General features: G+C 34.3%; 1 protein-coding gene across 2 annotated transcripts; it reads right to left on the bottom strand.

Annotated features, from left to right (window-relative positions):
- Window positions 1-592: 592 nt before the first annotated feature.
- On the bottom strand, window positions 593-4,769 carry LOC133336521 (UPF0430 protein CG31712). 2 transcript variants are annotated; one of them, XM_061544802.1, is made up of 6 exons: window positions 4,679-4,769; window positions 3,849-4,080; window positions 3,725-3,781; window positions 2,611-2,811; window positions 839-922; window positions 593-776 (listed from the first exon to the last, which is right to left on the bottom strand). In XM_061544802.1, exons 1-6 carry the CDS (start codon window positions 4,759-4,761, stop codon window positions 609-611), a joined length of 825 nt encoding a protein of 274 aa, XP_061400786.1. In that variant the 5' UTR covers window positions 4,762-4,769; the 3' UTR covers window positions 593-608. The 2 variants fall into 2 exon arrangements, with proteins under 2 accessions (XP_061400786.1, XP_061400785.1); XM_061544801.1 differs by having other exon boundaries at window positions 3,849-4,083.
- Window positions 4,770-16,741: the final 11,972 nt, after the last annotated feature.

Raw genomic sequence — 16,741 nt, forward strand, 5'->3', positions numbered from 1 at the left:
CAAAAAAGATTGATGATTGCTACAATATACATTTTATAAATAGAGGTTTGGTTTGCTCTGTTATTTTTTAAATGATATATAAAGTTCATTTTTTATTGTTGCCTTTGTTAAATCGAAAATTTTAAGTTTTCCAATATACATTTTTTTCGTTTTGTTGTTAGCCATTTTCCATGAAAAAATAAACACAATTGTTTGTTGATTACTAATGCTGCTCTACGAATAATTAAGACCACAGAAAAAATTACTATTGTTTGCTTTTTTAGCAAAAAACAAAAACATAATACAAATTTACTTGATTCGTGTTGGAAAAACAAGTAAATTCTTTTATTATTATTAAAAATGAAAAACAAATAAAGGTTTGAGTTGGCATCACTTTTCTTTTCGTTTTCCTTTTTTGTTTTCTTCTTACTACTATTAAAGATTTGTAAAAACCAAATCTTTTTTTGTAAATGATTAAGGAAAGAAAGATTTGTAACCTAAAAACTAAAAAAAATAAAAAGGAAAGGAAAAAATATAAAAAAGGAGAATCAAAAGAAGAAACAAATGGTGATAATGGCCTATTAAAAACTTAAAACGAATAAGAAGCAGAAGACTAAGAGACCAGAAACTCATAAGGCTCCAGGTTTTAATGAGAATGAAAGTTTTGGTCGTGAATTGTTTTTCCCTAAAATGACTTTTTGTTCCTCTTTAACACGTTTCTCTTGCTCCTTACGCATACGCTGGCGTTCCTCGTCCATGAGACGTTGCTCTTCAATGATGGCCAAACGTTCTTCAGCCTGAAAAAAATCATTAAATAATTAAATTTTGTTAAAAAAAATATTTTATTTTTTATACTTACCAATTTGCGCTGGGCTTCTTCAATTTTCCGATTGTTTTCAGCCAAAATTTCTTCTAGCTCCTCACGTTTTTTCTTTTCCTCTTCCTATAAATTAGGGAAATAATATGGAAATGTTATTAAAAAACGTATGTGGTATTTAAAAGAAACGAAAACGTATAAAATTAAAAACTAAATTTGTGATTTAGAATTTAAATAGAAACAAAAAATTGATTTATTTCTTTTCATTTTTCTTTTTTTTTTTTTTTTTGAACGGAATAAAACAATTTTCATTTTAGGAAATTGGTATTTTTGCTTTTCTTTAACATTTGAGAAGTGCTCTGGCTGCTCGAATGGCAGTTGGCTGGCTGTTACTAGTTATAATATATATACATACATACACATATAAATATGTAATTGTTTAAAAAAGATGGTGGATACTTAACACTAAAAAAATTTTGATTTTTGTTTTAAGAGTTCATTTTTTTTGATGATGGCCTTCTTCATGGCTTTGCCATGGATGAGTGTTTATGGTTTTTTTGTTTTCTTAAAATCCATTTAAATTTGAAAATTTTTACTTACAATTATTTTTTATGAACACCGCGCGTTTCCAATACTTTTTTGCATTTTATATCAAAATATGTATATATGTACAACATGTTATTAAAAAATTTGACTCTAAAAACATGTTATAGCATAACAATAACAACAACATTAATTAACAAGAACAAAACATTGCAACAATCGGTCGTTTGAACTTAAAAAAATATATTAGATATACAATCTTCATTGAAATGATCTAAGAGCTGAGTGAGATGTTGTGCGAAAGTTAAGATGGAGTTTTTTTCTGTTGCCTTGAGGAAAATCACTTAATTTTATTTTGTTTGATTTATGTCTAAAGACCAGTTATAGCCATGTCATTCATTGTGTTCCCGTTTCTGCTTAGCCGCCACATGTCCTGTTCAAAAGCGTTTTGCGGAGTTTATTCCCTTGATGTTGATGCTAAATTGAAAACTTACTTCCATTACAAGTCCACAACTGGTCTCTGCTACGAAGGTTTTTCTTTTCGTTTTTGGTTTTGCTTTCTTGAGATCGATTGGTAGTAGTTGTTGTACTCTTTTTTTTTTCAAATACTTTGAATTCATGTTGTATTGTGTTTAAAGATTTCTGGTTGTGTTTAGTTTTTTGTTTTTGAGTGTCAAAATATACAAGCAGAGAGGAGCAAACAAACACAGTAGAGCGCCACCTACCCATAGAAAATAGGTAAGCCGTCCTTGTCTGCTCACACATATAGATTGGTTTTATACTTTTTTAACAAAACTCCCTAAAGAGTTTTATCAAAAAAAAAAAAAATTACTTTTTCTTTGGTGGATTTTTTTTTTGGAAAAATATAAATAATTAATAATTTTTTTGGGCATACAAACATCCTTAAGGTGTTGTAGTTAAAGATTTGATTTGAGTGATTAGAAAGGTGAGTGAAAGTAAAGGGGGAAAGAAAGGTGGTGGTGGGGGTGGAGGTATAAGAAAGCAATTGCTTTTTTGGTTACATATACACATATACGGGATTACAAATGTTCACACATCATGATGATCATGAACACATCTGCTGGATTTTTTTTTTGGGATTAATGCTTAGAGATTATGGATAGGAATTTGAAAAGTTGTATGTTATTCATCATCTTCATTATGATTATTATAATCATCATCTTTGTTGTTAAGGCTTGGAGTGTTGTTAATGTCACACAATAATAAGCTGCTCCAAGCTGTATAGAAATTCCCTGAAAACGAGCACCTACCTCTCGGCGACGTTCTTCTTCACGTATTTGTTCACGCCTTCTTTCTAATTCTAACATCATTTCACGTTCCATTTCAGCTTTGGCTTCTTCGACGCGTCGCTTCACCTCCTGTTCGATTTCATCTCGTCGCTTTTCTAGCTCTTCTTCGACGCGTTTTTTCACAAGCATTTCAATGCGTTTGGAGGCTTCTTCTTCAATGATCTGAAAAAAAAGAAAAAAGCGAGGATTTTTAAAAGACTATTTTTTCAGGGGTTTACACAAGGCGTGGATTTTTTAAAGAATATTATTTTAAAGGGTCTAGACAAGGCGTGGATTTTTTAAAGAATATTATTTTAAAGGGTCTAGACAAGGCGTGGATTTTTTAAAGAATATTTTTTCAAGGTTCGGTCTACACAAGGCGTGGATTTTTTAAAGAATATTTTTTCAAGGTTCGGTCTACACAAGGCGTGGATTTTTTAAAGAATATTTTTTCAAGGTTCGGTCTACACAAGGCGTGGATTTTTTAAAGATTATTTTTCCAAGGTTCGGTCTACACAAGTCGTGGATTTTTTAAAGATTATTTTTTCAAGGTTCGGTCTACACAAGGCGAGGATTTTTTTTGGAAGTTTTTGGAGGCTTGAGAAAGCTGGGCAGTGATACAGGAAATGCTCGATGTCTTCTCCACACGCCCTACACCAGTTGCTTCCCTCGTATCCAATCTTGTGTAAGTATACCCTGGTGTAATTTCCTAAGTATTGGTTTGGGAAGCTTGTGAAGGCTGGGCAGTGGCACAGAAAATGTTCGCTGTCTTCTTCACACGATCTACACCAGTTGCTTCCCTCACATCGAATCTTGTGTAAGTGGACCCACAGGCTATTTTGTCATGTGAGAATACCGGTCAGTCTGCTGATTCCCATTTAGCTTAGTGTTAAGATTTGGGTCTTCCCATAAAATTGTTATGTTTATCCCAGTACCCTCGCTATTCCAAAGAATTTGGTGGGTTTCCGTTGCCCCTGACCTAGAACAACGTAGTCATTCCCAGATCTGCCTAGCAATTACACAGACATATTGAACTTTCTGAGGGAAATTCCTAGTTAAGGACTTATATTGTCCAACAGTTGCAATATTATCTCACCTTTTGCTCGGCTTCCTTTTGTCGTCTCTGTCTTTCCATTTCGGCCAAACGTTCCACCTAAATTTTTAAAAAAACATATTTCAATATTAATTTCTTATCGTGAATATTATTTTCATTTACTTACCTCATCTAATTTCTTATAACGACTTTTCTTGTGACGGCTGCTCCGATGACTGCTGCTGTGTGAATCACTGTCTGTGTATGAACTGCTGGATGATGTCGATGAGGAACGTTTTCGACTTGATCGATGATGATTGTGTTCACGCTCCCGGTCACGTTCCCTTTCACGGTCACGATTTTCTTTTTTACTACTGGACGAATAGTATAGCTCATCGCGATCACGATTTTCTTTTTTACTGCTAAAAGCGGAGAGGAGGAAAAACATGGAAGTTAGTTTCATAATATAAAAATAATTCAATGAACACATTGGAAAAATAAACATTGAAATCTGTTTGCCCTTAAGGCATTAAACGATTTAAGAGCAACGCACGAGATAAAAATGGAATATGAATTGCATCATGCTCATATCACCTAGATAAAGATATAGGTTTTCTGGAATGATTTAAGAGCTACGAACTAGATAAAAATGGAATCTGAATTGCATCACGCCTCAGGTCTCGGACCACCTAGATAAAGATCTAGGTTGCCTGGAATGTATTTCAATGGTCGTAATTTTCGATTTTTTTTTGCAATTTGGAATTATAGGAAAACATTCCCCCCCTCATTTCCAAACCGGAAAACAAATATTATAAAATATAATCAACTTCTTTTTAGCATGCCGTTCTAAACATATGCTTCTTCTTCCTGCCTACTATCGCAGTCTCCTCTTTGACATTTAATTTGTACTCTTGTGTTGTACACACACACCAACACCACACGTAATAAAATTAATGAAGAAAAAAATATCCACTTCCACATCGACGAGGTTCGTTGTCGTCAGCATTCTTCTCTTACCTATATTTGGATTTACTGCGTTTTTTATGTTTACTTTTATGATGTCTCCGTTTCGGCGATGGACTTCTGGATCGAGAACCCATTTTATTATTGTTTTCTAGTTATAATTAATTACTATTTATTGATATTTCTAAACACGATACAAAGCGAGCAGCGTTCCTTCCTTCACTCATTTGGAGATTTTTGCAAAAGGTGCGAGGGATCTATAGATCGTTTTGTGTCTAAACGACATTTGACAGGCAGATATATCAGTATAGGGAACTAATCGAAATAATCGATTAGTTTGTTATCTTTTGAGAAAACAAGGAGAATATTAACGGAGAATAAATTGTTTATTACAAATAAAAATAGAAATAAAACAAAAAAATGTTTATATTTAGTAATTATTATTCCCTGTATATGGTAGAAAGCTTGTTCATCTCAATAGAATGTCTAGAATTGTTTCTTCTCTTGTAATACATGTGTGTGAGTCACCCTTTGTTTATTGTAAGGTGATTCATAGTTTCTTCTAATATTTGATGTAGCCTGTTTTCGACATGAAGATGGCGCCAGTGCTTTATTGCTATATATTTCAAAGGTGGGTGTAGCAAGTATTTGATTTTAAAGTTGTATTTAATTTGAAAACTTGAACATATTATTAATAATTAAGATTTCTAGAGTAATATTTATTTTTAACTGATTCCCCGAGATTATATACAAGAACAACAGTAAAATAAAAGGCTTTTCTGACATTTATTGAAATAATTGCTGTCTTCATATGATATATTTGCTTTTATCGGTGTCCTTTTAAACGGACGTCGAATGAGTTGAAGCAAATATATCGACATCGAAATTATTCACCCTTTGGCGTATTTGTTTAAAAAGTTATGTTGATTCTTAAATGCATTTGTATGCATAAAAAATTCAATAGTAAATGTTTGTAGAATTGCTATTTGTTATAGGTTGGTGTCTTTGCTAACAAGAGCATAAATTTGTGGTGTGGATATTTTGTTACATGACGGTTTCCATAGATGGCGTTAATCACTTTAAAATGACAACTTTACATGATACATAAATCGTCTTGCAATAATTCAGAACATTGAAAATAATAAAGCTGGTCAACATTTGAGGCCGATATGGACATGTCTGTTGATCGGTGGTAATCATTATATATAGCTAACATGGAAATATTTGAGATTTTTATAACAATTCATTTCGTTTACCACATCACGAATTGTCTATATAGAAATCACAAGTGCTCGCTATATTTAAGATTTTTTTTTTTTTAATTTTTGGAAGTTATTTATATTAAAGGAGGCTTGTAACACATTCTCAATAGATAGTTTACGATTTGGAAACACTTCATATAAATTTACAGGAGCACACGATTCATACTAAACTTTGCAGAACCTAATATTTTTACCATGCCTGTATATTATGTGAGATGGGACTTATAGGCCTACTCCCTTTAGTACCTTCTTAAAAAAAAGGTTCAAAAAAAGCATGGGCAGATAAAGATGTACTGGAGTCAGAATGTCCGGAAATTTTACAACGAGTACAACACCAATCCTAAGGCTTTGGTACGAGCACATCCTCCTGTATAGATAAAGAAGAAGGAGCATGCACAAGCTGATTAGTACAATTTGGCTAGAGGAATACATGCCCAATGATCGGAACCTCAGCATCCTGTGTTTCGTGCACAAAAAAGAGACGAGATGATATGTACCAACTATAGAGGAATTAGTCTTCTTCCCATCGCATATGAAATAATATTCCACGTGCTGTGTGAACGACCAATGACAATCTTTGATCATACCAATGCGGCTTCAGACCTGGCAAATCCACTATAGACCAGATTTTCACACTGGGCCAAATCCTGGAAAATAACCACGAATAATAATTCGACACAATCCAGCTATTTGTCGAATATAAAGCTACATTTGACAGACCAATCCGTTCAGAGGTGTTTAAAGCCATGTCTGCGTTCGGCATTCCTGCAAAATGAATACGGCTAGGCAGGATAACTTTAACTGGCACAAGGTCAGCAAACGATGATTCAGAAAAAAATCAAAGGCCACCAGGACTGACTGAGGTCAGACCAGGACTGATATTTGTTATATAGAAACATATTCAGGTCACCTGGAATGATATTTTTCTTATAAGAAAAAATTGTCAGGCCACTAGGACTGATATTTTTTCTATAGAAAAAATTGTCAGGCCACCAGGACTGATATTTTTTCTATAGAAAAAATTGTCAGGCCACCAGGACTGATATTTTTTCTATAGAAAAAATTCTCAAGCCACAAGGACCTCGACTGATTTTTTCTATACTAAAAATTTTCAGGCAAGTAACTTGAAGTTAGAAAAAATTTAAATATTTTTAATATAGATATTAACATTGTGATTCTCTGTATATCGGGCCTCCAGGACTAATATTTTTCTAATGAAAAAATTCTTATGCCACTAGGACTGATATTATTGCTATAATAAAAAATGTTCAGACCACCAGGACTCACATTTTTTATGGGAAAAAATCAAAGGCCACCAGGACTGATATTTTCTTTGTTAAGCCTTTTCAATATAGACATGAGCATTATGATCCACTGTATACTATTCGATAGGCCATTTTGAAGTCTTACTTTTCACAAAAATTTCCCCGAAATTCAAAATATTTTGTTTTTTTTTTTTGGAAAGTAAAAGTTTCCAAGAATTTATTGCAATATTGTGCTGTCTGACATTCAATTGTCCAATGAAGTATGATATCAACCAATTACACTGACACCTATAACGATGTTTGGATATCAACTGTCAATATTCGAATTTGGTGTGCGAGTGGCGGGCTCATTAACTTGTTCCTATTTACCCCCTCTTAACTCTTTTTTTTCAAAATAAATGTTATCGAAGTGAGAGCACGCGTTTTGTGACAAATACTTAGAAATTGATCCCCAACAACAACAAATAAAAATCCTATGGATAAATACTTTTTTGAATGCCTATTACAAACTTGTTTGTACCCTGACAATTGAAATTCAAAGACAATCGATCAAAAATATTTATGAACAATTATTTACGCACCCGTGATATTGGTGGTGATGTTGGTGTTGTTGTTGTCGTTGGTTTTCTTGTAAGATAAAAATACAAATCCTCAATAATAAAAAAAACAATGCGACGCAGAAACAGCAGGAGCTGATATCAATTTGAACGGATTTTTGATACAAAAAAAGTGAACAGTGGCTGCTGGTTGTTGTTGGTCAGTTGTTGTGATTCGGTTTGGTCTGGTCTGGTCGGGTGTCGCTCACAACCTTTTGACAAACACTTACAATTTCCATTACACAATTTAACCCGGATTTGTGACAAAGACGACAGTTAAGTTAAAAAAAATTGCTGTCTGTGCTTGGAGATCATATCGATAACATGTCAAACGATTAGCTGGAATTAGCCCGAGACCACACGGAGGTTTCTGTTTTTTGGTGGTAGGAAATAAAGTCACACATAGTTGTTGGGAAGATGATTAATTAGATCAAAATAATTAAATGCCAAAGAAAGACATTTAGACAGACAGACAAGCGGGCATTTCAAATCTCTTTTTTGCCCCGCATACGTCCAAGGAATTCATTTAGAAAGCCAAACCCACTAATTATGTGCCAGCTATTTCGAATAACTTAATCGAATATTGAACGTAATGACCAGCAATGTTATTGAGGTGTTATTTTTACACCAAATCTTGGCTAGTTTTTTTTATTTTGGCAAAAATTATTATTTATCGTTTATGATCGTTTCGATGGTGGATACTTGTGGTCTGGTCTGTCCGACTCTCCCGAGTCATGAAATGAAGTGAAGGAAAAACACATTTATCCATTAAGAGGTCTTGCTGTGTTAGACATTTTGGAGCTTTAGCTGTGATTATTATTATTTCTTCATTTTTTATTTCCATTTTTTTTTTGGTCGAAGTTTGTATCCAATAATTATTGCTGCAACTCAAAGCGAGGTCGTTTGGTTATTCGTAATTTTTTTGGTGCGTCAGCAGCGGTGTCGGCTTATTGTTTTTGATCCAATTGAAGTGACTGGGCAAATGATGACGACGCAAAATCGCCCAACACTTAGAAATGTAAGAAAAAAATACCAGCAAACCAAATGAATCGGGAAAAAATTATACCCATACATACTCACACACCTCGGGATTATTATCTCCTTCAACGGCAAAATCGCCAATAATACTCGCCGATAATGTGTAAGTAAATGTATATGCAAGAGATGTGGCCCTCTACACAGGGCTGGAGAATAATATGCAGGGAAGGCCTTCTTAGGCCACACTAGGAATGATGTTTTTCCCATTGAAAAAATGTCAGGTCATAAGGACTGATATTTTTTCTATAGAAAAATTCCCAGTTCACCAAGGCTGATATATTTTCTATAGAAAAAAATCTCAGATCGCCAAGACTAAATTTTTTTTCTGAGAAAAAAATCTCAGACTAGCAGTACTGATATTTTTTTCAAAAGAAAAAAATCTCTGACCATCCGAACTGATATTTTTTCTATAGAAACAATTTTCACGCCAACATGACTGATACTTTTTTCCATAGAAAAAAAAATTCTCAGGGCACCAGGACTGATATTTTTACTATAGAAAAAATGCAGATAAACAGGACTGATATATTTATCAATAAATATTCTTAGGCAAAAAGGAAGGATTTTTTTCTATAGAAAAAATCTCAGGCCAACATAACTGATATGTTTTATACAGAAAATATTCTAAGGCAAACAGGACTGATATTTTTCCTATAGCAAAAACATCTTTGGCCATTCTCAGGTCAGCAGGACTGCTAGTTTTTCTATAGAAAAAATCTCAGGCCAATAGGACTCATATTTTTTCTATAGAAAAAAATTCGGACCTTTGGTACTGATATTTTTCCGATAGAAACATTTCTCAGGCCAACAGGATTGATATTTTTTCTATAGAAAAATTCTCAGGCCAACTGGACTGATATTTTTTCTATAGAAAAATTCTCAGGCAAACAGGACCTATATTTTTCTGTAGAGAAAATATTTAGGCCAACAGGACTGATATTTTTTTATAGAAAAAAATCTTAGACCGAAAGGTATGATATTTTTTCTATAGAAAAATGATCAGGACATAGAACTGATAGAAAAAAAAATCGGAGGCTAACAGGACTGGTGTTTTTTTATAGAATACATTCTCAGACCAATAGGACTGATATATTTTCTATAGAAAAAATTCTCAGGCCAACATAACTGCAATTTGTTCTATAGAAAAAAATTTCACTCCAACAGGACTTATCACTTTTTATAGAAAAAATTCCCAGACCACCAAGGCTGATATATTTTCTATAGAAAAAAATTCTTAGGCCAACAGGACTGATATTTTTTCTATAGAAAAAATTCTCAGGCACCAGGAAAAGATATTTATTCTATAGAAAAAAATTTACAGAAGAAGTCTCAAGCCAACAGAACCGATATTTTTTCAATAGAAACAATTTTTCAGACGAAGACTGATATTTTCCTATTTCAGGTCAACAGGACTGCAAGTTTTTCTATAAAAATCTTAGGCCATCAGGGCATATATTTTTCCTAGAGGCCTGAGAAAAAATTCTCAGGACATCAGGAGTGATATTGTTTTATAAAAAATTCCCAGGTCGATAGGACCGTTTTTTTCTAAAAAGAAACCAAAATCTCAGGACTGATATTTTTGTATAGTCACTTGCTTTACCGAACAAAATTCTCTGATATGAAAAATACTTTTTCATTGTTCTGATAACCCCTATTATCACATGTGGGGCCCAAATAGACTTATTTGGTCTCTTTCAAAATCAGTTATAGAAAAAATTCTCAGGCACCAGGAAAAGATATTTATTCTATAGAAAAAAATTTACAGAAGAAGTCTCAAGCCAACAGAACCGATATTTTTTCAATAGAAACAATTTTTCAGACGAAGACTGATATTTTCCTATTTCAGGTCAACAGGACTGCAAGTTTTTCTATAAAAATCTTAGGCCATCAGGGCATATATTTTTCCTAGAGGCCTGAGAAAAAATTCTCAGGACATCAGGAGTGATATTGTTTTATAAAAAATTCCCAGGTCGATAGGACCGTTTTTTTCTAAAAAGAAACCAAAATCTCAGGACTGATATTTTTGTATAGTCACTTGCTTTACCGAACAAAATTCTCTGATATGAAAAATACTTTTTCATTGTTCTGATAACCCCTATTATCACATGTGGGGCCCAAATAGACTTATTTGGTCTCTTTCAAAATCAGTTTGGGCCTCTTTATGACAGAGCCCTTCCTCACCACCCCTCTCTTTTCACACTGCAAGTCTTCAACACCGCATATTTTTGCCAGCAATCAAATACCAAATTCGTTGATGTTGCTGCCAGAGTTCTCCTCGACACTGCTGCTTCTTCACGATCAACGATCAAATGAATTTTACTAATGTCTCGATTGATGTTTCAGATGGCGATTTGATGCGGTAATCGTGTTTCAATGTTTCTACAACTTCATAGCAGGTCTAAAAATTCAGCTCCAAAAAAAAATAAAGTTCGGAAAAAATACCAAACTCATCTTTTTTATTATGCACACTCATACGTACATACATACGCTACATACGCCTAAGAGCGTAATCAGTAAATCTATGCCATAGATACGAAATGAGCCAGTCAGCAAGGTATCCAGCTAGCAATACAGGCTAGATGGCTGGCTTTTGGGCCAAAACTGGAAAGCCCTCTATCAAATTGCCGCTTTTTTGTCTGTTGAGTGGCACAAATATGCGCGGGTGAACTTCAAGTTGTGGTTGCTGTTGCTGGAAGATCAAATCCCGATATTTAACTGATTTGCCCCCATCTATCGTTGATGTGATGTTTCATATTTTTTTCTACTTCTTCTTTTTCACTTTGTGGTTTCGGCTGTCCTCAAGGATGAGTCAGTAGATTTTTGATTTGTAATATTTTTTTTTTTTTTTTTTGAAATTTCACACTTGTGTTTTTTTTACGGTGGTGTGTTGGTTACATATGTGTTTATGTAGGTTTGTTGGGAGAATTTAAACACTTTTTACTTTTTCTGGATTTCAATCAGTCCGGCAGTCAGTCAGTCATTCACTCGAAGAATCTTTTACTTGAAATCGTTGATAATGAATCAGTGATTCCTTTTGAGGCAATAAAGCGGAATATTCAAATATATGGTGTGACGGCGGCAAATCAATCAAAAATCGATATGCATATCGGTTAATTTGAAAAACAAAATTCTAATAAATTTTAGATACGTTTAGAACATAGGGAGGCAATTTGTTTGGGAAAAAATTTTAAAATCTTGATATTAAATCAAATAAATAATTACACGCAGAGAGTCAAATAAACATATTTTATAATAATGAGAGCCTGTCTTTTATGGATATATTTAGAGGCTAAAATCTCCACTCATTGCTTTCTCATAAAAATAAGAAAATTTTCTGGAAAAGATAGCACGGATCGGATATCAAGCCTATGCCTGTGGGCAAATCCCTTTCTACGTGTAAAATTTATATTACAGAAATAAAGTTTTTGGTTCATTTAATCCCCTCTTCGATCATCGTATCGTCTTTGGTCAGAACCAAACCTATATGCAAAATGTAATGGCGATTTTTCCATATCTGCCGCCTCTGTTTTGATTACAAGTGACGCACACACTTTGGTAGATAGATTCGACTAGTCGGGCCACATACATTTACAATATTGTAGAGGTTTTTCGAAGACATTTTCAGTTTTTTATAGGTTAGCATTTGAATTATCTAAAAACTGATAGTTGTGGTGAAAGATTAACCTTGTCGATGTATCATCAGGACTGATATTTTTTCTATAAAAAATCTAAGCTCAACAGGACTTTTTCCACAGAAAAAAATCTCAGGCATTAGGACTAATATTTTTTTTGTATAGAAAAAAATTCTAAGGCCAACAGGACGAATATTTTGAATGATAGAGTTTTACATCCTAAAATCTGCAAGTTCTGGTGAAATAACCTTGTTTATTTTTCCTTTTAATTCGAGCTCTTTAAAGATCCCCTGGAAGGCTAATAGTTCGGTATTTTCGAAGCTCTTTAAAGATCCCCTGGAATGCTAATAGTTCGGTATTTTCTTTGGAAATAAATATAATGAGGAAATCTACGGAGTATGGAATATTTGTGCAGCCCCAAGCTTTAGTAACGCTGCGAAATATTTGTCCCAGACCTACCTTTAAGCATAACGATCGACATATCTCGACCAGCTGAGTCGATGTAGACATATGTGTCCGTCCGTCCATCTGTCCATTATAATTTGTAAACACGATACAGGCCACAGTTATGTGTCAATCGTCACAAAATTTTGAATGTAGAATGGGTTCTGGCCAATGAAGACCCCTTTTGTTTTTGGTAAAGATCGGTTAATATTTTGGGGCTGAAATGGACCAAATACTTAATTTTTGTCTTTTTTTTCTGGCCACTCCAGAAAAATTGACCGCAATTCGGGCCGCATTTATGGCCCGAACATTGCGAAATTTTACATGAAGAAGGGGATCGGACCGAAGAATAAGCATGACAGTTTTAATGAATATTGGTCAATTTTAGCGGGTCAAATGGACCCAGATTTGGTGTGAAAAATTGCAAAATGTGTATTCTATGACGAATATATTTAGTCCTAAAGCACAGTATATCTGTGGAGTAGTTGACCTTTAAATTGATACCAAATATAGTGATCTACGATTAATAACCAAAAAAGATCGATAACTGTGGTACATTGTATCCATCCAAAGTTAGACATGTTATTCCCTCAAAAATTGGACTATCACCGCACTGTGGTACAGGGTATTATATCTTTGTGCATATGTTTGTAACAGACAAGGAAACGAGATAGGCACATGGTTCCTTTTGAGAATATGCATAGAATAACTTTCTGAGTCGATTTATGCATGTCCGTCCGTCTGTCTGTCCATTTTAAATTGTGAACAAAGTACAGGTCGCAGTTTTGATTCGAATTGGATGAAATTTGGCATAGCTTATTTATTTGGGCCAAGGACGAACCCTATTGCAATTTGGAAAAATCGGATCTGATTTAGATATAGCTCCCATATATATTTTGGTCCGATTTTAGGTAAATGGTGCACCAAAGTCACTATATATCCTTCGATTTGCACGAAATTTGGCACAGCGTACTTAATTAAGTCTGAAACGATGTGTGTTAAATTTCGTGAAAATCGGTTCAGATTTCAATATAGCTCCCATATATAGTTTCGCCCGATTTAATGTAAATAGTGGACCAAAGTCCCTATATATATATATTGCGATTTTCACGAAATTTGGCATATCGTACTGAATTAAGTCTAGAAAACTGGTTATTGATATTCTTTTCTATAGAAAAACGTTAGTTCTTTGGATCTGCAATTTTTCCCAATAGATGAAATTCCACTTTTTCCTGTGTGTCGCCTATTCTATAAAAATTCATCTCTATGGATCGTATTCAGAAAAATGTCAATTCGGTTTATACTTCTAATTTGTTTCTATTCATGACAACCCATGTGGTACTAGGAAACCACAATTAGCTCAATAGAGGTTGCAACATGACCCACGATTTAAATAAGCGATATAAATTCGATCGAATGTGAATGCCCATGAAAGAATGCCCACGATTTATTTGTGAGCTCAAATCTGAACTAAAAGAAGACTTAAACAGAAACAGGCCTCGTTAAATTCGAGCTGTTTTAATTCAAAGCTCACCGACAGGAGCAAACATCGGAAATAAAGTGCCGATGTTATATATATTCTAGCGAGGAGGTTATTCAATTAGAAATGTAATTTGCAGCCCATTTGCTAGTAAATTTCGGCTAGAGCCTTCAAGAACTACCTAAAAAATACCTAATTTCTATACTTTTGTGCGATGTGCTATGTTATATGCGTGTCATTCCGGAAGATGGATCCTAATTAAAAATTTTGTTGCATGTGAATTTATTTTTTTTTATCAAATTAGAAAAAAACAAACGGCAGCAATTATCCGATGTGAAGTGTATGCTTGCTGCCGGCCAGGAAAAAGTGAACCGGATACATTAAGCTCAGTGCAGCAGTGGAGAAACTTAGCGTTACCATTTGGTATGAAATTATACAACCCTGCCGATGATGTAGGGATCAACAGGTGAGATAAAGGAAAAATGATAAATTTCCCAGAAAAGTTGGAAAATGGGATCTAGATGCGGAGGGTCAAGGTTGGGCGGGCGAAGTGCGAGAATAATTGACACCAATTTCCCTCGTTATGGTCGTATGTGTGTTGTCGTTTTTTTGTTCTATTTCCGTTTTTTCTTTTAATTGTTCGACCACTAGGGCTGATGGCAGGGTTGGGAATTCACACATAAAGTGGTGCGACTGAGCTGTTTGGAACTCCACCATAGAGCCGCAGCGGGAGCAACGTAACAATTTGTAAATATTGCCCTTAATTGTAATTTTCAATTTCCCCATGTTAAAGTTTTCCCCACCACATATGCAAGCAATTGTAGGACATGGGCCAATGAAAAGTCCCGTCGTGTGTACTTCCCAAGTTTCTGTGTTCTCAATGAAGTCCTTTATTAGTTTTCCATTCATACCTCCCTAGGTCGGTTAGTTCGTGAATAGTATAATTTCCCAAGAATTGGAGTCGAAGGCTTGTAAAAGCGGGGCAGTGGCATAACTGTTTCAACGTTGCGTTGTCCCCACACTATCTACACCTACTGCTTCCCTCGCACCCAATTTTGTGTAAATGTTTCTACAGACTGAGATGTCCTGTGAGAATACCTGCCAGTTTGCGGATTTTCATTCTTTAAGCATGAAGATTTGATTAGTTTTATTTTTATTTGGGTCTCTCCATAAAATTGTTGTGTTCATTACACTCCCCTCGTTATTCCAAATAATTTTGAGGATCTTCTTAATTTGTGCTTATTTCGAATCAAAGTGGTTTATGTTCGAAATATGAGATTTAGCAAGTCCGTTTATTTTCTACAAAGTACCTCTGATGCAAACCAAATATAGTTTTGTTCCAGATGCTAGTTCCACTAAAAAGTACGGGAACCAGGCATATACAAGCGTTAGGAAAATAATCCCGCACTCATTTGCTGCATAACTTCACGTAACTTTATTTATTTGTTTCCACCAATAAGTCCATAATCTTCCTTGCATCATAAATGCATGGTTGTCGCATATGTAGCCTCTGTGTTTGTGTGTGTGTGTGGGAGAATACAACATCAAACATTTGTCGCATGTTTATTTTCCCCCATATTTTGCTTAATCATTTATTGTCAGTTAAAATATCACAAATATCCGATAAAAACAATAACAACAACAAACAACGATCATCATATACCACCTCCAATAACTGTTTTCTCTAAACAAGAAAATATTTATTTGTTGTTTTAGCGCGAAACATCAAAAGCTCTCTGTCATATTTTCTCTTGCAGCATGACATCCATCGAACTGGCCGACCAGCCAGCTAGCCTGATTGTCGACAGTTACAGTTATTTTCTTGATTATCGATAAATATGTTTGTTGATATGCGGTTTCTTTCCAAGATGCCGCTGGCTGATCTATATACATTCATATATGATGATGTTGTTATTATTGTTGGTGTTAATTTCCATATGGCTGGCGGTTCTCCACTGGATGATGATGTTTTAAATATTCTGATCACACTTCGATGACTTTGCTCTGTACTTTTTTTTCTTGTTTTTGTTGTCTTACAAGATCATGCCACTAATGTAAAGTTTTTCTCTTCAGGTTTACTTTTTTGTTTGAAGGAAGGTTTTTTTTTCATACGGCATCCATTTGGGTCATAAATTTGGTATCCACTTGTTGTAGTTGTGTTAGGTGTAACAATAACAACAACAGCGGCAAACATCACTTATTTTCCTTTTATGATGGGAAACTCCTCCTCATTTGTGGAGTTGAAGAAATGCAATTATGTTGGGGGTTTAAAAAAACTCAATATTTGTTACTTGTAGAGATTAAATTGAGTTATCAGAAGACATTATAATTAATTTTCGGAAGATAGTTGATGAAATGCAATTTATCAACAAAATGTTTTGGTAATTTATTATCAACTGA

This window comes from Musca vetustissima, unplaced genomic scaffold (genome assembly GCF_032173495.1).
Source record: "Musca vetustissima isolate MV318-11 ecotype Yass unplaced genomic scaffold, APGP_CSIRO_Mvet_v1 utg65059, whole genome shotgun sequence".
In the NCBI taxonomy this organism is placed as follows: Eukaryota; Metazoa; Arthropoda; class Insecta; order Diptera; family Muscidae; genus Musca; species Musca vetustissima.

Bases quoted from the DNA above. Each gene is read 5' to 3' on its own strand.
- LOC133336521 (XM_061544801.1), bottom strand. From the start codon at position 4,761: ATGGGTTCTCGATCCAGAAGTCCATCGCCGAAACGGAGACATCATAAA. The intron at 4,084-4,678 runs GTAAGAGAAGAA...CTCCGCTTTTAG, and splicing joins CGCAGTAAATCCAAATATAG to CAGTAAAAAAGAAAATCGTG. The intron at 777-838 runs GTAAGTATAAAA...GATTTTTTTCAG, and splicing joins AAGAAGCCCAGCGCAAATTG to GCTGAAGAACGTTTGGCCAT.